The sequence below is a fragment of the Jaculus jaculus genome, chromosome 3 (assembly GCF_020740685.1).
Source record: "Jaculus jaculus isolate mJacJac1 chromosome 3, mJacJac1.mat.Y.cur, whole genome shotgun sequence".
NCBI classification, from domain to species: Eukaryota; Metazoa; Chordata; class Mammalia; order Rodentia; family Dipodidae; genus Jaculus; species Jaculus jaculus.
In genome coordinates, this window is record NC_059104.1 from 72379935 (window position 1) to 72403294 (window position 23360).

The 23360-nt window shown below is 38.6% G+C and overlaps 1 protein-coding gene across 1 annotated transcript in view; it reads right to left on the reverse strand.

The window, feature by feature from the left end:
- Pspc1 (paraspeckle component 1) overlaps positions 1-23360 on the reverse strand; it is a 79019-nt gene that overhangs the window by 21664 nt on the left and 33995 nt on the right. The window contains exon 6 of the mRNA XM_004665889.2: positions 14415-14520. Coding sequence (XP_004665946.1) covers positions 14415-14520 — 106 coding nt within the window. The remainder of the gene's footprint in view (positions 1-14414; positions 14521-23360) is intronic.

Sequence of the window (23360 nt, forward strand, 5' to 3'; positions counted from 1 at the left end):
GTGTTTTTTTTTGAGGTAAGGTCTTGCTCTAGCCCAGGCTGACCTAGAATTCACTATGTAGTCTCATGGTGGCCTCAAAGTCACTGTGATTCTCCTACCTCTGCCTCCCAAGTGCTGGGATTAAAGGCCTGCGCAACCACACCCAGCTGTTTTACTTTTTGAGATAAGGTCCTGCTGTGTGGCCCATGTTGGCCTTAAACTCTTCATTCTCCTCCCTCAGCCTCTTAATGGCTGGTATTATAGACATGTCCCACCATGCACAATTGAAGAGACTGTTTTTTTTTTTTTTTGGTTTTTCAAGGTAGGTTCTTACTCTAACCCAGGCTGACCTGGAATTCATTATATAGTCTCAAGGTTGCCTTGAACTCAGGGCAATCCTCCTACCTCTGCCTCCCAAGTGCTGGGATTAAAGACATGCACCACCATGCCCATTGAGACACTTCTGCTAGAATTTGTCAATAATATTTAATTATTCTTCAAATTTAGTCCTATTTATCCCAAGTTCCTATGAAAATGAGTAATTCTATAAGACAAAGACACTGAGCAGAATCTTACCAAAGCTCACATAATACTGGTGGACTGGTTTGCATTTCTTCATCTCTCTCTCTCTCTCTCTCTCTTTTTTTTTGGTTATTTTTTTCAAGGTAGGTTTTCTCACTCTAGCCCAGGCTTACCAGAATTTCACTCCATAGCCCCAGGCTAGCAGCTCAAGGTGATTCTCCTACCTGGAATTGAAGGCTTGCACCACCACACCCCACTTCTATAGTCTCTGCCTTATCCAGTGTTTTCCTATTTTTAAAATTATGGATGGATGGATGTCAGGGGAGAAAAAGAGAGAAAAGGGATATGCCAGGGTCTGTTGCTACTGCAAACAAACTCCAGACACATGTGCTAGTTTGTGGATCTGGCTTTATGCAGGTAATAGGGAATCAAACGTTTTATAAACAAGTGCTTTTAATTGCTGAGCCATCTCTCCACTCCCCAATAATATGCTTTCTTATGAAATTTAAGTAACTATTATGAATGGCCCAGTAAAGTTATACAAGTTGAACCAAAAGAATAAACTTAAACTGCACAGAAGACAATTCCAAATTGGCCACATCAAAGCCAGGTGTGGTGGCGCACACTTTTAATTCCAGCACTCAGGAGGCAGAGGCAGGAGGATCACTGTGAGTTCAAGGACACCCTGAGACTACAAAGTGAATACCAGGTCAGCCTGGGCTAGTGTGAGACATTACCTCAAAAAACAAAAAAAAAAAAAAAAAAAAAAAGAAAGAAAGAAAAGAAAGTGGGCTAGGGAAAAGTGGTTAAAAGCAGTTGCTTGCAAAGCCTATGGGTCCAGGTACCAGATGCACAAAGCAGCACATACCTTTTAGAGTTCCTTGGCAGTGGCAAGAGCCCCTGTCATACCCATTCTCTCTCTTTCCATGCAAATAAATAAATTTTAAAAAATACATTTTCTTTAAAAGAAGGAGAAGGGAGAGAAGAAGAAGAAAAAATTCAAAAAAGAAAAGAAAGGCTGGGTGTGGCAGCACATAGCTTTAATCCAGAGGTAGGAGGATCACTGTGAGTTTGAGGCTAGCCTGGAAGAACACGATGAGTTCCAGGTCAGCCTGGGCTAGAGTGAAACCCTACCTTGACAACCCACCCCAAAAAAGTGAACACATGTAAGATCCGATGTTATATAATTAAGTACATATCTTATTAAAAAATCATTTCTGTTTATATTAGATATATCATATTAATAGTTTCCTAGAAGTGGTGCTATTTTGATAAATAAGGTTTTTCCCGAGTAGATAATTCCAATCACTTTAAAAAAAAATATTTATTTATTTACAGACAGAGAAGAGTATGGGTGTGCCAGGGCGCTCAGGCACTGCAAACAAACTCCAGATACATGCACCACTTTATGCATCTAGGTTTACATAGGTACTGGGGAATTGAACTCTAGTCATTAGGCTTTTCAGGCAAGCACCTTAACCAGTGAGACATCTCTCCAGCCCTGAATCAATATCATTTTTAAATATTAAATACAACATATTAAAAGTTAGTTATATAATGTTTGAAATCTTAAGACACACTATTGTTACAACCATATCAATTGCTTGAAGATTTAGAAAATGTATGTTAAAAGAAGTTAACAAGGAAAATACAGTTAAATTTACAACAAGAGACAGTATTTAAAATATGGCACACAACATAATAGCAAGACAATAAAGAAACCTTATCTGTATACTTTGCTATTTAAAATTTTTAAATACTTTGAAAATATATAATTATAATAATGATCAACAATTTACATTAAACATGCCATCAGTAGCTATGTTTGCAAACACCAGCTCCTACCATAAGCAGTGAGTATTAAACATGGATACATTCCCATTTATCAAGTTTAGAATAAAATTTTAACATTTCGGATGATACTACTTAGCCTTATGTCCTTACTTTGATATTGATAAAGCATAGAGATAGTAGATATAAAATAGCCTAAAATACTTTAAAAATATTAGCATGGTATAAAACAATTCATATAAGATGGCTCTACACTAAATGTAAAAGCAATAAATGTAAAGCAAGAATAATAAGCATACTGCTAGAATTATTACTGATTCAAAGTACTCATTAAATAAAATTCTTATTAAAGTATAGTATACATGCTAGGTACCTCAAAAGCAAATTTAGCTCTTCCACTTCTATTATCCAATCTTGATTCTCTTCTCTTCCATTCCTCAAAGGAAGTAAATATTTGCTAAAAGGCTTTACCAGTCTAGACCAATAATTATTAGAGAAACTTGACATTTTAAATGAAAAGACATGAAGTATACCTACAACACAGCTGACCACTTGCACCAGTCAAATTTTTTTATAAGAAAAAAACAAAAACAAAATAAGTTTCTCCATAACAAGTAACATTCCCCAGCAGACAATGTGTTTAAGCCCTTAGTTTTTAGTTCATCCTCTAACTGAAGACATATAAATGGAACCTTCTTCACATAATAGAAAACAAGTCTAACATTCTGACAGGATATTCAAGTAGTCTCAGGGTGGCCTCGAACTCAACAGCAATCCTCCTACCTCTGTCTCCTGAGTGCTGGGATTGTACCACCATACCCAGCTTAATTTGACTTAAAAAAAAAATCTTTACTATGTGATGCCATTATGAAATCTATAAAAATACATTGCTACTTTTATCTTAATGTTACCTTGTCTTTTCCTAACAAACTACGAAGTATTTAGCATTTGAGATATTAATACTCAATACTAAAGCATGGTAGCCCATAAAAATTATTGAAAACAGCCAGGCATGGTGGTGCACGCCTTTAATCCCAGCACTCAGGAGGTGGAGGTAGGAAGATTGCTGTAAATTCAAGGTCACCCTGAGACTACACAGTAAATTCCAGGTCAGCCTGGGCTACAGTGAGACCCTACTGTGAAAAAAAAAAAACCCACAAACTGAGCTTATATTTACATTTCCTATAAAGTTATCTATTTAGAGACAAGGTATCATTATGTAGCCCTTGCTGCCCTTGAATTTGTGATCCCCTTGCATTACTCTTAGAATGCTGGGAATACAGGTATGTGCCATAATCATCAGCCTACACTGGCATTTGAAAAGTAATCGATATGAATTATTCAATTCTGGGTTGGTGAGATGACTGAACAGTTATTAAAGGCACTTGCTTACACAGCCTGCTGGCCCAGGTTTGATTCCCTCGTACCATCATATAAAGCCAGATACACAAAATGACACACACATCTGGAGGTTTTTTTTTCCCCCCAGTGGCCAGAAGCTCTGGCTTGCCCATCCTCCCTCTTTCTCTGCAACTCCACTCACAAATAAATACAAACATACATACGTGCAATTTTAAAAATTATTCAATTCTCAGCTAAGATCTACATGATTATATTATAATAAGCATGTAAGTGGACAATGGGTAATATGTTTGCTGTGTAAGCATGAGGACATAAGTTAAGAGCTCTAGTACCTACATAAAATGCTGGGTATGGTGGTAAGCCTTGTAATACCAAAACTGGGGAAACACAGAGAAAGGTGATTCCTTGGTCTTGCTAGCTAGCTTGTGGAGCTGTATTACTGAGCTTTAGGTTCAACAACAGACCCTACCTCGAAGAATAAAATGGAAAGTGATTGAGAAATTTGCAAGTGTTGATCTTTGGCCTATAACAATACTAATTACTATCATTATTAGAATATGACAGGCACTGAAAACAATAAAAAGAAAAATTGATATTAGGATTACAGTTGAGATGAGGAGTCAGATGTTAACAAATGAAGTAAGGGGCTAGAAAGGTGGCTCAGTAGTTAAACGTACTTGCTTGCAAAGTCTTAATGCTCAGGTTCAATTTCCCAATATCCACATAAAGCCAGATGCATAAAATGGAGCCTGCAACTATAGTTCATTCTGGCATGCCCATACTTCATAATTAAGTACAACAAAGTATCCTTAAATAAAATGATGAATGGCATATTCCAATTAGATGTTTTCAGAAAACTTTAAAATATGAATAATAGAACAGAGTTTATAATTATAAGGTATGATTAGGGAGATCATATGATTCTTCTAACAAAGCCCATTTTATATCTGCTATAAGTAATTTCTGCCACAATGTGAACTTGATGGCACAGGCCTTTTAATCCCAGTACTTGGGAAGCTGTAGTAGAAGTGCCCGGAGTTCGAGGCCCGTCTGAGTCTACAGAGTGGGTTACATACAGGTCAGCATGGGGTAGAGTAAGACCCAGCCTCACAAAACAACAAAAAAAAATTAAAGATAGTCTCAATTGAAACAGTATCATCTGAAATTGGTCTAAAAAACCAATTCAAGGTTGTCATCTAAATCCACAAGGCACTATTCACAGGCAATGCTATATTATTTAAATTATATATATATAAACACTAACCATATATATATATATGTGTGTGTGTGTGTGTGTGTGTGTATATATAATACTCAATAATACATATATATGTATATATGTGTGTGTGTATGTATATATATATATATATATATATACATACACACACACACACACACACATACATACATACATACATACATACATATGTATATATAAATGTTGACTGCTGAGGTGGTTTGAATGTAAATGTCCTCATAGCCTGAAGTATTTTTGGTTAAGATTGAGCTTCCTACTTAAGTCTATAGCAGGCAGAGCCCTGCTGGGGAGGTGTGTTACTAGGCTGGGCCTTGAGTCCAGACCTACTATGTATAGAGTTAGTTTTGAGTTCTGGCTGTTTGTGTTGTTGATGTTGGCTTCTCTCTCCCTGCTATAGATGTATGAAAAAGTGAGCCAGCTTCCTCAGCCATGATGATACTTCCCTCCCCTGGATTCTGTAAGCTTAAAAGAAACCCTTTCCTTCAGTAAGCTGCTTCTTGTCAGGTGTTTATCTAGCAACAAGATAACTGCAACACCCATGTTTTTTCCAAGCACACTCACCATTTACACTCCAGTACCTATAACACCACCAACAAAAGCTTCACTAACAAAATTTAAGTGAGAATTTAAAATTTGTATTTATTTATTTATTTATGTGAGAGAATGGACCACCAGGGCCTCTTGCCATTGCACATGAACTCAGACACATGTGCCACCTGTGTGTCTGGCTTTATGTGAGTTCTAGGGGAATGAACACTGGCTAGCAGGCTTTGTAAGCATGCACCTTTAACTGCTAAGCCATCTCTCCAGCCCAATTAAAAAAAAAATTTAATATTGTATATATGTACCTAGTTTCATTTATGCCCTCCTTCTAAGCCATCTCCCTGACCCCAATACCCTGCTTTTACCCTCCCACCACATGCTAACATTCCCTCTTTGACTTTCATATCACTTAAAATTTGCTACCTTCCCTACCACTTGCTCTTGAAGCCACATGCCTCCCCCCCACCCCGCCTTGCCATAGGCTTCTTTCCAGTTGCCAGGCTTTTACATACACTCTTTTCCAGAATGACACGCACATTTAAAGGTTTTAAACTAGTATCTGAATGAGAAAAAATGTGGCATTTGCTTACTTTTTTTTCTTTTAAATGAAAGAGAAAGCAAGCAAGTGTGCAGGGCCTCCAGTTACTGCAATCTAACTCCATACATGAGGGTCATCTTGTGCATATGTGCAACCTTGTAATCTTCTGTGTTTGACTTATGTGGGATCTGGACAGTTGACCATGAGCCCTTAGGCTTCACAAGAAAGCAGTTTTACAGGTAAACCATCTTTCCAACCTGGTATTTGTCTCTCTGTACCTAAGTTTCTGAATAAAATATTTTCTAGTTCCATCTATTTTCCAGGGAATTTCCCAATTTCATTTTTACTTATGGCTGAATAGAATTCCATTGTATTTATTATACCACATTCATTTCAACAAAAATTTCACCAAGCTGGGTACAGATCTATTAAATCAAAATCCTGGGTGATCTCAAGCATCTTTTCTTTTCCTTTCTTTTTTTTTTTTAAAGGTGGGTCTCACTCTAGTCCAAGCTGACCTGGAATTCACTATGTAGTCTCCATGTGGCTTTGAACTCATGGGGATCCACCTACCTCTGCCTCCCAAGTGCTGGGATTACAGGTGTGCACCACAACACTTGGCTAAAGCATTTTTCTTAAGTATCACAGATGTGTCATGAGTTGATATCAACTAGTTTAGCATTAAAAAAAGATCAAGGAATAGTAAATCAGAATCTGTTCTGGTAACATACAGCTGAAAAATTAATTTTAAGATGCAAGGACACACTTTTTGGAGGAGGGTATGATACTGGGGATTGTAGGCCTCAGGCATGAAGAGTCTACAACTAAATAAGATTCGTAGGCTCGTCTTGAACTTGTAAACCTCAAGCCTCAGCCTCCCAAATAGCTGGGAATTACAGTTATGCACCACTACTACACAGATTCTGTGTCTCAAGGAAATGTAGCAGAAGAGTAATAAAGGAGGATTACCTAAGATCATTCTCTGACACATGCACACAGGGCATGTGCATCTATACACATATACCTAAAAAAAAGCAGGTGTTTATATTTTCAAATATATTTTTAGCATGAATATATATTTAAAGCTCTTAAATACAAAGTCAGGTGGTCTAACTAAATGTAGTTTTTGAAGTATCTGAAAAACTTTTTTTTTTTTTTTAAAGTTTTTCAAGGTAGGCTGACCTGGAATTCACCATGTAGTCTCAGGGTTGCCTCGAACTCACGGCGATCCTCCTACCTCAACATGCCCAGCTTGAAAGACTATTCTTTACTGAAACATAAGCATTAATATTTACCATGCCCAAAGGAAGCTGTAATAACAAATTAAAGTTAAAATCTGCCATTTATCCCAATACAAATTGTTTCCATAAATACTGGTATGTTGCCAATATTTTAGTGTTTAATCTACTTAATCTACATAAAAAATAGTGCAACCAAATATGAAAATAACAAAACAATTATAAAAAATCTCATGAAATATTCATGGTTTCTAAAATAACTGTGGTATGTTAAAAAGCTATAGGAAAGACATTCCAGAAAAGTTTTACTTACTAAATACAGCCTAAATGTAATTAAGACAGTATTAAAAGTATATGTAGTCACAAGTACAAGAGGGAAATTACCATATTTAATTTATGATTACAATAGTAATTACCAAAGAGTTTACCAGGTTTTTTTTTTTTTTTTTTTTTGGTTTTTCAAGGTAAGGTCTCACTCTAGCCCAGGCTGATCTGGAATTCACTATGGAGTCTCAGGGTGGCCTCGAACTCACAGTAATCCTCCTACCTCTGCCTCCCGAGTGCTGGGATTAAAGGAATGTGCCACCACGCCCAGCTAGAGTTTACCAGTTTTTAAGGAGAAATAAAGTATGGTATAAGAATGCCAACATAAAATTGACTAAGTGATAACTTATATCCTGAAGACTTAAAAACTTATTTCCATGTATGTCAAAAAAAGTCAAGTAGATAGCTAACAAAACTATGACCAGATATAAGTGCTGTCACTCATCACATTACTTATGATATAAATTGTAAATAAAACACTATTTGATACTTCATAGCCTCATATACCAAGAAATGTTAGAAAATATCCTACAGGAAGATAAGAGGCAGCATGTCAAACTAAACCAAGAAAATCTGTTTTACTCAGTTATTTGGGCAAGCTCAACTCACCATTTGACTCCTTTCTTTAAACTGAACAGTGAGAAAAAGAGAAAACATATAAGACAGACTAATTTCAAAGCCTAAAGAAAAAAAAGGCATTAAGATCATTTAACAATTGTCTCCAAAGTAGTTTTCAAAATACACAGAGGATGTGGCCTTGGCGGTACAATGAAGCATAGCTGTCTTCCAAAATACATAAAGAATAACTGAAACAATTCTCAATATATTCCTGTTGACACAATGCTTGCCCACTAATATGAAGTAGTTGAGATTTGTAAGGAACTTTTGCTCTATATCTTTTAAGCCCTGATTCATTTATAGTAACAAGAAGCATTATAAGCTAGGAAATAAAAAATTGATACCAACATGATAAAAAACCTTGTGCCAAATCATAGTTTGTAATTTGTTTGTTTGCTTGTTTTTTGGTTTTTCGAGGTAGGGTCTCACTGTAGCCCAGGCTGACCTGGAATTCACTGTGGAGTCTCAGGGTGGCCTTGAATTCAGAGCAATCCTCCTACCTCTGCCTCCCAAGTGCTAGGATTAAAGGCGTGCACCACCACACCCGGCTCATGGTTTGTAATTTGTAAAAATAATTATAAGCAAAACAAAAACTCCATTCGTCTCTTAAATATTTCGTTTCATGGTTACTTAATTATCAAACTTACTCATCGATTATTTGGTATATAGCTGGTCATCTTTTTAAATTTTGTTATATGTTTCACATTTTCTTGCTACAAACTCCAGATGCATGTGCCATTTGCATCTGTCTTTAGGGGGTTGCTGGGGAATTGAACTCAGACCGGCAAGCTTTGTAAGCAAGCACCTTTAACCTCTGAGCCATCTCCCCAGTCCTATGCCTGTTCTTCAGAAAAGTAAGAGCACAGTAATTACAGAGCCTAACCTCAGTACTAATTTAGGAGAAAAAAAAAATCTAGTCCATATTTCAACATGTTTTTCTAATGTGAATTAGAAATAGTATCACTGTTTTTCCTCCCATTAGTTTTTTGAGACAATATCCCATTAGGTTGCCCAGGCTCCAATGGAAGGCCTAGATTCAAATGATCCTTCTGTCTAAACCGCCTATGGTTAAGAAAATAGATGGATGCAGCCATGCCTAGCTTTTTTCTTATACAAGCAGCATGGTTATTTTTGCAGGTAGGGTAAGGGGCTGAAGAAATGGCTTGGTGGTTAAAAGTGTTTGCTTGAAAAGACTGAAGCCAGGGTTCAATTCCTCAGTGCCCACGTAAAAGCAGATACACAGGGTGGTGCTTGTATCTGGAGGTCTTTTGAAGTGGCAGAAGGCCCTGGATTGCCAACCTGTTCCTTTTCCCTCTCTCTGCTTGAAAAGTAGTAATAAATAAAGTATTAAATGAAGAAGGGTAGTATGCACAAGCTATAATTTGCTTCTTTTTTAAAAAATATTTTATTTATTATTTATTTGAGAGAGAGAGAGAGGCAGAAAGAAAGAGAGAATGGGTACACCAGGGCCTTTAGCCACTATAAACGAACTCCAGATGCATGCACTCCCTTGTGCATCTGGCTTATGTGGGTCCTGGAGAATCGTACCGGGGTCCTTAGGCTTTGCAGGCAAATGTCTTAACCACTAAACAAACCATTTCACCAGCCCTATAATTTGCTTCTTTTTAAAAAAAAAAAAAATTTTTTTTTAAATTTATTTGAGAGCGACAGACACAGAGAGAAAGACAGATAGAGGGAGAGAGAGAATGGGCGTGCCAGGGCTTCCAGCCTCTGCAAACGAACTCCAGACACATGCGCCCCCTTGTGCATCTGGCTAACGTGGGACCTGGGGAACCGAGCCTCGAACCGGGGTCCTTAGGCTTCACAGGCAAGTGCTTAACCGCTAAGCCATCTCTCCAGCCCATAATTTGCTTCTTAATCAAACTAATTATAATATTGTTTCAAGTATAGAACACATTTTATTTATTTGCCTATTGTCAGGGCCTATTGCTAAAACTAGTAAAAATCAGATGCTTACATCAGTAATTTTTTTGTTTGTTTTTCAAGGTAGGGTCTTGCTGTAGCCCAGGATCACCTTGATTTTATTATGTAGTCTCAGGGTGGCCTTGATCTTACAGTGATGCTTCTACCTCTGCCTTCTAAGCGCTAGGATTAAAGGTATGCACCATCTCACTCACCCAGCCTTACACCACTTCTTTTATCCAGCTTTATATGAGTGGTTTGGGAAATGATCTTGGACCAACAGGTTTTATAAGCAAGTGCCTTTAAGTGCTGAGCCATCTCCCACGTCACCATAAAATAGTTTTTGTAACAACTTGGTAAGAAGGTATCTTAATGTTTAAGTATATTATGTAATCATATTCAAATAATTTTGTAAAATAATCAGAAACTTATTTTAGAAATGATTAAAAAAAGAGCTGGGGAGATGGTTCAGAGGTAAAGGCACTTGCCTGCAAAACATAACAACCCAGGTTAGATTTCCCAGTACTCATGTAAACCTGGAAGCACAAAGTGACACATACATCTGGAATTCGTTTACAGTGCTGTACTATGCCTTGTTGTGCCTATTCTCTCTCTCCTTCCCTCAGCTTACAAATAAATAAATGTTAAAAAAAAAAAAAAGAAAATGCTGAAAAACACTCTTATAATAATAATAATAAAAAAATCCTAGGCCAGGTGTGGTGGCGCATGCCTTTACTTAGTACTTGGGAGGCAGAGGTAAGAGAACTGCCAAGAGTTCGAGGCCACACTGAGATTCCATAGTGAATTCCAGGTCAGCCTGAGAAACCCTACCTTGAAAAACCAAAAACCAAAAACAACAACAAAAAATCAAAACAAAACAAAACAAAAGCCCTATATGTTCATTATTAATTATATTTACATTTAATGACCCTAATTTTAAAAGAGTTTGTAACTGCCGGGCATGGTGGCACACACCTTTAATCCCAGCACTCGGGAGGCAGAGGTAGGAGGATCGCCATGAGTTCTAGGCCACCCTGAGACTCCATAGTGAATTCCAGGTCAAACTGGGCTAGAGTGAGACCCTACCTCAAAAAACCAAAAAAAAAAAAAAAAAAAAAAAAAAAAAAGTTTGTAATTAAATTTGATATGATCAATATTTTACTTTCTTGATTTTATTTATTTATTTATTTATTTATTTATTTTGAGGTAGGGTCTCACTCTAGCCCAGGCTTACATGGAACTCACTCTATAGTCCCAGGCTGCTCTTGAATTCACAGAGATCCTCTTACCTCTGCCTGTACAGTGTTGGTATTAAAAGTGTAGGCCTAAATCTAATCATTTAAATTTTATTTCATCATTTCCTTCTAATTCTAGCTAGAATTGTAAGTGTAACAGTACAAATAACTATTGTAAAACATGCAAAGATCATGTCAGGAAAAATACCAAGAAAGTCACTACAAGTAAGCCCTTTAGTAAATAGGTAAACAAAAGAATTGGGTACAATTTCCTAAGCCCCAAAGAAAATTCCCTTCAGAAGTGTATTTTTTACATGTGAGTATGAATTGAAGATAAAAAATACTAGTAGTTTCTATTTTTCAGTAAGGGCCTAGAAAATTCTAGTTCCTTTTATAATACTTTCACTAATAAACCCAACAGACATATTCTCAAATTTAACAACCAAAAAATTCTAAGACAACTATTAAATAAGTGGTTAGTACTCAAGGAAAAAAAAATAAGAACTGTAAATAATGCAAGAAATTAATGAGAAATTTCAAAAGGGCTCATTCTCTCTTTCTATCTGCCTTTTTTTCTCTCTGTTACTCTCAAATAAAATAAAAAAAAATGGGCTGGAGAAATGGCTTAGCAGTTTCAGACAACGGAACACTCAGAAGCCATAGATCATTGTTAGAAAATTTTCAGTGCCAGGGATGGGATACCTTCCAGTGAGTTGTTAGCCAAGGAGGTCACTGATACCCCCAAAATGTTATAGGCCATTGCCTAGACCCTTGGTTTCCCACCAGGAATAGATGGTAAGATCCTATTGCTAACAACTCCACATTCTTGGGCTGCAAGGTCAATGAGAAATCCTGCTGGAGCTGAACTGAAAAAAACCTCCTCTTTGTAGACCAGCTGACAGAAAGCTGGAAGAAGACATTCTGCATGCAGTTCAATGGGAGAGAGAGAAATCACCAGTAGACACTGCAAGCCTTTTATGTGGCCAGCCAGGCCAAATGAGCCAATACCTACAATAGTGACATGTCTGTTATCGGGAAACCAAATGCTCTCTAATTGGAATGGATGCCCATTCCATGGGAGGAAATACATCCTTGATACTGAAATCCTACAATGGAGTAGTCATGATCCCTAGGGGTGTAATGTCTGCTGGTGGCTAGCTAAATGTATGTACTATGCTCACCAAACTGCCCAGTAAACACTTCTCTTAATGTTCATACCCATACATTAATGCTACTCTCACTTTGGTTAAGTGAAGAGGTGACAGAAAGAATTTAAGAGCCAAAGGAAGGGTAGGGCTCCTTACAACATGCTCCTCCAGACACAAAATGGCCTGGATATCCATGACCTCACAATGCCTGACACTACCTATACAAGACCATCATAATAGGAGGAAAAGATCATGACATCAAAATAAGAGAGAGACTGATTGAGAGGCGGAGGGGATATGATGGAGAGTGGAATTTCAAAGGGGAAAGTCGGGGGAGGGAGGGAATTACCATGGATTATTGTTTATAATCATGGAATCTGTCAATAAGTTAATTAAATATAAAAGAAACCCAAATAAGACAAAATCTTCTGAACTGATGCCATTTGGTAGGAAATTCAGGGATAAAGGTATATTTTAAGTATCCTGTATGTTTTAAGTATCCAGCAAAAGTTTGAATGTGAAACATTCTATACAATGGTGTTATATTTAAAAATAAATAAATATAAGGAGAAAAATTTAAAAAGGAGAACTTAAAGATTACAATAATTGGACATATCAAACACTTTTAAAATGCTCATTGTTGGGCTGGAGAGATGGCTTAGCAGTTAAACACTTGCCTGTGAAGCCTAAGGACCCCGGTTCGAGGCTCGGTTTCCCAGGTCCCATGTTAGCCAGATGCACAAGGGGGCGCACGCGTCTGGAGTTCGTTTGCAGAGGCTGGAAGCCCTGGCGTGCCCATTCTCTCTCTCTCCCTCTATCTGTCTTTCTCTCTATGTCTGTCACTCTCAAGTAAATAAATAAAAAATGCTCACTGTAAAAAATCTATTTATAAGACTTGTGCAACTGTGGGCTTTAAACAGTTAATTATTAACACACTAACTAAATGAAATTATATGAAGTTAGTTACTTCACATATAGAGCTGAGAAAAGATAATGGGTATACTTAAGGATAAAAAAGCTCAATTGTATGTTTAGAGCTGTTATGATGGAATAATGAGCACATCCTAGTCTCCTTCTGTATTTCTCTGAAATTTTCAAAAGTAAAGACTGGTAATGAGATATGACAGAAGTCAACAGAGCAAAGACGTATATATCAAGATTTCTAATTTAGCAGTATATATATTTTAAACCATAGTTAAAGTAGAACTGGAACAGCCATTTCAGAAAACATTAGTAACCAATTTATTTTATTTTATTCTTTTTTGGTTTTTTGATTTTTTGAGGTAGGGTCTCACTCTAGCCCAGGATGACCTGGAATTCACTATGGAGTCTCAGGGTGACCTCGAACTCATGGCGATCCTCCTACCTCTGCCTCCCGAGTGCTGGGATTAAAGGCATGTGCCACCACGCCTGGCTTAGTAACCAATTTATTACCTTGAAAGATAATAAGAAAATCACTAGTTTAACAACCATAAGAAATTTAGGGACTAGAGATATGGTTCAGCAGTTAAAGGCAAAGCCTGACAGCCCAAATTCAAATCCCTATTATCCATGTAGAGCCAAATGCAAAGTGGCACATATGTCTGGAGTTCGTTTGCAGCAGCAAGAGGTCCTGATGCACCCATATTCACTCTCTGACTGTCTCTCAAATAAATACATAAACAAACAAATAAATAACATTTTGTTATTTCAAGTCAGGATCTCACTCTAGCCCACACTGATCTGGAACTCACTCTGTAGCCTATGTTGGCCTTGAACCCACTGAGGCCCTCCTACCTCTGCTGGTATTAAAGGTGAGTACAACCACACCTAGCAAGAAATGTTTAAAAAAAATTCAAAATAATTAGAAAATGTAAACCAAATTGTAAAAGATTGCAAATACAGACCCTCAACCTGATAATGTAAAACCAATTTTGCAACTTGCAATTTACTTACATTTTCCATATAGTTTGGTTTAAAGCTCTCTTGCTGTCGTCTCAATTCCTCCTGTTCTCTGTGTCGGATCATTTCTTCCTCACGACGCCGATGTTCCTCTTCATGTCTGAAAAAATTTTAAAGAAAAATTTCAGCCCTCTGACATATAATTCATTGAATATGTTATCTCATGTTTAAAAAAAATGAAACATGAGCTGGGGAGATGGCATAGTGATTAAGGTGCTTGCCAGCAAAGCCAAATGACCCAGGTTCAATTCCCTAATACCCACACAAAACTGGATGCAGAGGATGGTGCAGGCACCTGAAGTTCATTTGCAGTGATTGGAGGCCCTGGCATGCCCATTCCCCCCCCCCCCCATCTGCCTCTTTCTCTCAACTATTCTTTAAAAACTAACATATACATTACATTATACCAAATCAGTGACTAAAGATTGATGGAGTCCCCTATATTTATTATTTCCTTTGTTCCAAGCCTCTAAATAAACAAGCAATTTTAAGGCTGGAGATGGGTTTGAAGAATGGCTTAGTGGTTAAGGCACTTGCCTGCAAAGCCATCTAAAAGACTCTACATGACCCATGTAAGCCAGATGTACAAGGGGGTGCATGCATCTGGAGTTTATTTGTAGTGGCTAGAGGCCCTGGTGTGCCTATTCTTTCTCTCTCTCCCTTTCTCTCTCAAGTAAATAAATAAATATGTGTGTGTATGTATGTGTATGCGTGTGTGTGCGTACACACACACACACACGTACTGAAAAAAAAAGGCTGGAGATTAGTGGTTAAGGCACTTGCCTGTGAAGCCTCAGGACCCAGGGTTTGATTCCCCAGTATCCACATGAACCAGATGTACAAGGTGTCACTTCTGGGGTTCGTTACCAGTGGCTACAAGGACTAGCATGCCGATTCTCTATCTACCTCTTTCTCTCTCTCAAAATTAAAAAAAAAAAAAACAATTTTTTTTAAAGAACTTAACAAGGATCAATCAAAAAACAAAGTCAGAGCCAGGTGTGGTGGTGGAGGCCTTTAATTCCAGCACTTGGGAAGGAGGATCACTATGAGTTTGAGGCCAACCTGGGACTAAAGAGTGCGTTTCTGGTCAGCCTGGAGTATAGTGAGACCCTACCTCAAAAAATCAAAGAGAAATTTAAAAAGGTTATGGCCAGGTATGTTGGTTCATCATAGAACTCAGGAGTTGAAGCAGGAGGATTCCAACCTTTAGAACAGCCAGGGCTCCATAGCAAGATTCTCTCAATAAGGAAGAGGAAGGAGGAAGAAAAAGAGGAAGAGAGAAAAAGAGAGAAGAAAGGGAAGGAGGGTGGGTCAATAAGATATGCCCAACATGGTGACCTTGCACTCAGGAGGCTGAGGTAGGACAGCCATGAGTTCAAAGCCAGCCTGTGACTACAGTGTATTCTTGGCCAACCTGGACTAAAATGAGACCCTGCCTTGAAAGCAGCAAAAAAATAAAACACAACACGGGCTGGAAAGAAGGCTTAGTGGTTAAGGCGCTTCCCTAAAAAGCCAAAGGACCTAGGATTCAATTCCCCAAGACCCATATAAGGCAGATGCATAGGGTGGCACATGTATCTGGAGTTCATTTGAAGTGGCTAGAGGTCCTGGTGTGTGCCCATTCTCTCTCTCTCAAACAAAAATAAAGAAAAATAAAGACAGACAAAAAACTGTATTTAAACACACAGTTTGGCTTCATAACTTCTAGTCTTCAGAACTGCAGATAAGAATATTGTGGTGGCAGGGCTGAGGAAATGGTTCAGTGGTTAAGGCATTTGTCTGAGAAGCTTAAGGACCCTGGTTCAATTCCCCAGGACCCACGTAAGCCAGATACACAAGGGGGTGCATGTGTATGGACTTCATTTGCAGTGGCTAGAGCCACTGGCATGCCCATTCTCTCTATCTGCCTCCCCCACCTCAAATAAATAAATAAAATACATATTTAAAAACAACAACAACGAAAAGAATATTGTGGCAGTTGGAGAGATGGCTCAGCTGGTAAGAGAGTTTGCTATGCAAGCATGAGGGCCTAGAAGTGCCTGACTCACCCTGAGTTTGATTTTCCAGCATCTATACACCCAGCTGGGTGTGACCACGCATGCCAGTAACCCCAATCCTATGGAAAAGGAGATAGGTGACTGCTAGAACTCACTGTTCAACCACTCTCCAAGTTCAGTGAGAGACTCATTTCTAAAGGAACACTGGGCAGTGTTAAGAGAAAGATATCCAATAGTGGTCTCCTCTGGCTCCCATGGGCATGGGGTATGCACATGTGCACCCACATGTGCCAAATCAGATGCCCCCAGAAATACTGTGGATTTTTGTTAAAGGCCAAATTCTAACATGTAATTTTAAATGTACAAACCCATTTCTAGTAAACTAAATGGAAATATCTACACAAGCATGTAAAATATAAGTTTAAACAGATATGTACTGTGCCACTACACATGTATCTCTAGCAACAGGCTAGATGTAAAATTAGAATCAACAGAGGACACTGAAGTTTGCTTGATGACAAGGAATACTAAGTGCTATGGATGTAGATTTGCATCTGTAAAAAGAAAATATTTCTATGGTATAACATCAAAAAGAGTCAAGAAAAAGAATAGTATTCCTGGCCTAAGGATATAGATCACGTTGAAAATACTTGTCTAGCATGTAAAGCCTGTGTTTGATTCCGAACACCACCACCCCCCAAAATTGCTCTATTATTAAAAGTACTCCTAGTTTTCAATAGTTGGCTGCACAAGCATAGAAGCAGATGTAAAAAAGCTTATGTAGCTGGGCATGGTGGCACACACCTTTAATCCCAGCACTCGAGAGGAAGAGGTAGGAGGATCGCCATGAGATCAAGGCCACCCTGAGATTACATAGTCAGCCTAGGCCAGAGTGAGACCTTACCTCGAAAAACCAAAAAAAAAAAAAAGTCTATGTAGCACACTGGAAATAATTTGAGAAACACTGGCTTTATGATGGCCACACATGACTTCACAATCAAAATTTAAGATAGCATAGAGAAACATTCTGTTGTCCACATTTGCTTGCAATTTTTTATTCTACCAAATGCTTTAATAATTATCATTATGATCATATAAATATCTCTTCAGGTCAAACAATACTTCCTAGGTCATATTCACAAGTGGAATTAACAAGTTAAAAAGGTTTGACACACAGCCCGGCGTGGTGGTGCACGCCTTAAATCTCAGCACTTGGGAGGCAGAGGTGGGAGGATAACCATGAGTTCGAGGTCACCCTGAGACTACAATGTGAATTCCAGGTCAGCCTGAGCTAGAGTGGGACCCTACCTCGGAAAAAAAAAGGTTTGACACTATTTAACATCTTTCATGTGTTTGATTCAACACTGATAAACTTTTAATTCGTAATTTATTTTAATTTCAATTACTCAATTTTCAAGTCTTAAATATTTTCTTAGGACTTAGAAAAATGGAGAGGAAGCATTAAAAATGGCTGGGCGTGGGGACATACCTTCAATCCCAGCACTCGGGAGGCAGAGGTAGAAGGATCATTGTTGAGTTCGAGGCCACCCTGAGACTACATAATGAATTCCAGGTCAGCCTGAGCTAGAGAGATGGCGTAACAGTTAAGGAACTTGCTTGTAAAGCCAAAGAACCAAGGTTCAATTCCCCAGGACATGTGTCTGGGGTTCATTTACAGTGGCTGGAGGGCCTAGTACATCCACTCCCTATCTCTCTCTCACTATCTCTGCCTCTTTCTGTCAAATAAATAAATAAATACATATGTGTATTTTTAAAAAGGCATAGTGAGTGGCACATGCCTTTAATCCTAGCACTTGGGAAGCAGAGGTAGAAGGATCACTGTGAGTTCAAGCCACCCTGGGCTAAAGCAAGACCTTACCTCAAAACTAAAAAAAAAAGGAATGACTTAAGCCCAGCACAGGAGGCAGAAGTAGGAGGATTGTCATGAGTTCAAGGCTACCCTGACACTACATAGAGTAAATTCCAAGTCAGTCTGGGCTAGAGTGAAACCTCACCTTGAAAACCAACCACCCCCTCCCCGCGCCCCATACACACCCAAAAATCCTATTGTGCAAGCTTTTGCCTACTAACTTCACATCCAGCAATATAAATATATCTTGTCTGTTGGTCATGGTGGTGTGCACATGTACTTTCCCAGCAACAAGGAGACAAAGTAGGAAGGTAAGAATACATGGGCTATGTAGCAAAACCCTGCCTCAAATACAGTAAACCTTGTCTGTAATAATTTTACCAATGACTTTTTGACCCCTGTTATCCTGAATTTATTAAGTAAAATTCTATGGTAAGGAATTGTTCTTTCTTCATCACTTATTTGTTCAAACACTTTTAGCAGTATGAACTTATTATTTCATTCTATAGTTTGAAAACTGGTAATTTAAATCAGATGCCCCCCCCCCCATAAATGTACGTGTCTTGAATCCTTGGTCTCCAGCTGATGGCAACTTGTGAGGTGAGACCTTGCAGGAGAAGCTGTGCTTTTAGGAGCAGACCTTGAGTTTTACGAGCTTGGTTCACTTTCCTGCAGCTATTTTTGACATGCTGTAGCAGAGGTGAAGTCCAGCCTCTATTCATTCCATGCTTCCCCCTGCCATCAGGAAGCTTCCCCTCAAGACTATAAGCCAAGATAAATTCTTTCCCCCCAACAGCTGCTTTTGGTCTGGTGTTTTGTCCTAGCAATAAGAAGGCAACTAGAACAAAAATCTGACATTATAGCCCCTTTTCTTCTTTAAATCTTTGGCCATTTGGAGCTCTAGCATATTGGCTCCTGGGTTCTTCTAATATAACATTTTTAAAGACATTACTCTCTAATATAAGAGAGTGTAGGTCTAACCCAAGACAAAATTTTCTGCAAAAAGCCTGGCACCCTTTTATTAGAGAATGGTGCTTACAAAGATGTAAACATTAGGTAAGCTCAATTGTTACAGAGACATCACTACTTCTTGGGTCTCTTGGTGAACGAAACTATGAAATATATGTACATATATTAAGTCACACATAAACATATACTTCTGTACCTTTCTGTTAATATTAGAAACTACTGAGTTCATAATAATAACTGATTCTAATCTAGCACAAAATAATTCATTTTAACTATAGTCTTTCTCCAACAACGAGAAAACTGAATCTGATAATAATTATCTACATTTATTTTCACTTAATAAACTATATACAGGGCTGGAGAGATAATTCAGCAATTAGGAACACTTCCAGTGCAAATATGAGGAGGCTGAGAAATCTCTTGGGTTTGATCCCCAGGATCCACATAAATACCTGGGTGTGGCATACTCATCTATGAACCCAATCCACTGAGGAACAGAGACCAGAAAATCAGTAGAGTCCTAGGAATAAAAGCAAGCTCTGGGATCAATAGCAGCTCAAATAAGAACAGGAAGAAGAGCTATGGAGCAGGACACTTAATGTTCTTTGTAGGCAAGCACACACCCCAACACACCAAACACACAAGCAACAAAACAAAACAAAACAAAACAAAACCTAAACAATATGTTAGATAATAGGTAGGTAGGTAGGTAGGTAGATAAGACAGACAGACAGACAGACAAATGCTAGGTGTGGGAGTGGATACCTATAATCCTAGTCCTTGTGAAGCTAAGGCAAGTTCAAGATCAGCCTTACTATAAAAGAAAATACATGAAAAAAATTAAGGCTGACAAGGCAGTGTACTCCTTTAGATCCAGCACTTGAAAAGCTGAAATAGGAGGATAATTGTGAGTTCCAACCCAGCACTGTGAGATCCAGGTCAGTTTGGGCTAGAGCAAGACTCCTGCCTGGGGGCGGGGGGTAGTAGAAAGAAAGAGGGAGAGAAAAGTATATATACAAATTAGCTTGGGAACCACTAACCTATACCCTTAACTAGACTACAGACTGCATGTATGGCTTTCTTATGTATCTATGATGCTCTTAGGATCACCAGTTAAAACACTTTACCAATATTACCTAAGTTCCTAGTCAGACATGATGGCACACACTTGCAGCTCTGCCACTCAGAAGGTGGAGGCAGGAGAACAGGAGTTCAAGGTTAGCCTAAGCTACAAATAAATTAAAGATCAACCTGGGATACATGAGACCCTGTCACCAAAAATAAATAAATAAATACATAATTTTGGATTCCTTAGATTTCTTCCCTATCACTTTCCAATATGAATATGTTATGTTTGGATTTAATTATTTGCCCTGGCTTTGTTCCCTTTTTAATGAGCAAGAGGGTATCTAAAGGATACCACACCAGAGTAAAAAGCCTAGCTGTCTAGTCAAAATAAAAAGAGAAAATTGGATTTAGATAAGGTTTCAGATAATGTCATAAGAAATGTTTCCTATTCTTTTAAAAAAGTATGTGGGAGCGGGCGTGGCGCACGCCTTTAATCCCAGTACTTGGAAGGCAGAGGTAGGAGGATCGCCATGAGTTCAAGGCCACCCTGAGACTACAGAGTTAATTCCAGGTCAGCCTAGACCAAAGTGAGACCTTACCTTGAAAAAAAAACAAAAACAAAAACCAACCAAACAAAAAGTATGTGGAAAAATTACCAGTTCAAGTTTAGTGTAAGGTACAAAGTTGAGAACCTATCTCAAATAAGAAACAAACAAACAAATCATTAGAAATGCATGGAAAATGTTAGAAATGCTAATTCCAGAACTACTGAACCAGTCTAGTGGTTTATCTAGAACCCTCTGGATGATTGTGACGTATCCACACATACATATATATATCATATGTTTGTGCATACACAAGTGCATGAGAGTCTCTTACCACTGCAAATGAAGGCCAGGTTCTATATGGCTTTATGTGAATGGTTGAGAAACTGAACCCAGGCTGACAGGCTTTGCACACAAACAACTTTAACCACTAAGCCATCTCTGCTTAATGTGTATGGCTGGGGAACTGAACCCAGGCTTTGTAAACAAGCATCATTAACTGCTGAGACATCTCGTCATCCTTGAAAACCACCCTTAATATTTCTTTTTTTTTCCTTAAGTATTTCTATTTATTTGTGCACATACCTGTGTGTGTGTGTTTGCATGCATGTTTGTCTATCTGAATGAGAGCCTCTTGACACTATAAATGAACTCCAGTCACATGTGCCATTTTGTGCATCTGGCTTCACGTGGGTAGTGGGGAATTGAAACTGGGCCGGTATGCTTTGCAAGCAAGCACTTTTAACCACTGAACCTTCTCAACACTCAAAACCACAATTTCTAAGTTTATTTCATTTTATCAAAGCTTTGTTGATAGTATTTCCTTATGGTCTTTGAAACTTTGAAGAGCACTGTTTATCCAATGTTATTTCACATTAAAATATTGCAGGTACAAGGAGAGCTGTGTTACCTTGAATCAGTCACTCGCAATCTCCTTGACCACCATGGGGGCTGAAGAGATGGCTTAGTGGTTAAAGTGCTTGCTTGCAAAGCTGAAGGACCTAGGTTCGCTTCCCCAGCACCCATGTAAAGCCAGATGCACAAGCTGGTACATGCAGCTGGAGTTTGTTTACAGTGGCTAGAGGCCCTAGCATGCCCATTCTCTATTTACTTCTCTCTCCTCCATAAAATAATAATAATAATAATAAAAAAACATAAGCCGGGCATGGTGGCACATGCCTTTAATCCCAGCACTTGGGAGGCAGAGGTAGGAGGATTGCTGTGAGTTCGAGGCCACCCTGAGACTACATAGTGAATTGCAGGTCAGCCTGAGCTAGAGTGAGACCCTACCTCAGAAAACCAAAATAATAATAGTACTTTTTAAGTGAACCACCATGGAGGTCTATTATGTACTATGATTTAAAATGCCATTACCCTGGGCTACAGATATTGTTCAGTTGGCAAAATTATTTCCTTTACATGAGGCTCTGGGTTCAGTCTCCAGCACTGCCTAGTGTAGTGGCACATGTTTGTTATAATCCTAGTACTTAAGAGTTAAAGGCGCTGGAAGAAAGCTGGAAGAAGCCATTCTGCATACAGTTCAATGGGAGACAGAGAAAATACCAGTGAAGATACTCTACAGTGGACAATGCAAGCCTTATATTTGGCCAGCCAGGCCAAATGAGCCAATGGGTGCAATAGTGGCACATCTGTTATGGTGGAAACCAACTGCATTCTAATTGGACCAGAGGGCCTGCTCCATGGGAAGGAATACATCCCTGATACTGAAAACTTAAAACAGGAGTAGTCATGAGCCCTAGGGGTGTAACATCTGCTGCTGCCTGGCTAAATGTATATGTTTATCAAACTGCCCAGTAGGCACTTCTCTTAATGTTCATACCCTTATATTAATGCTACTCTCTCTTTTGGTAGAGAATCTTCTCTTTTTAGATGGAAGTGACCTTGGGATGACTCAGAAGGCATCATGGTGCTGGAAAGAAGTGACTGGAGTGCTCAGCACTGCAGTGTCTCTGTCACACCTTCCAAGGCTCAGGGTCTATTGTGGAAGAGGTGGCGGAAAGAATTTTCTTTTTCTTTTCTTTTCTTTTTTTTTTTGAGGTAGGGTCTTGCTCTAGCCCAGGCTGACCTGAAATTCACTATGTAATCTCAGGGTGGCCTCGAACTCATGGCAATCCTCCTCCTACCTCTGCCTCCCAAGTGCTGGGATTAAAGGTATGCACCACCACACCCGGCTTGGTGGCAGAAAGAATGTAAGAGCCAAAGAAAGGGTAGTTTCCTTACAGCTTGCTCCTCCAGACACAAAATGGTCTGGATATCCATGACCTCACAGTGCCTGACACAACCTACCAGGACCCTCGTAATAGGAAGAAAAGCTCATGACATCATAATAAAAGAGACTGATTGAGATGGGAAGGGGATATGATGGAGAATGGAGTTTCAAAGGGGAAAGTGGGAGGAGGGAGGGTATTACCATGGGATATTTTTTATAATCATGTAAGTTAATAAAAAAATTTGGGAAAAAAAAAAAAGA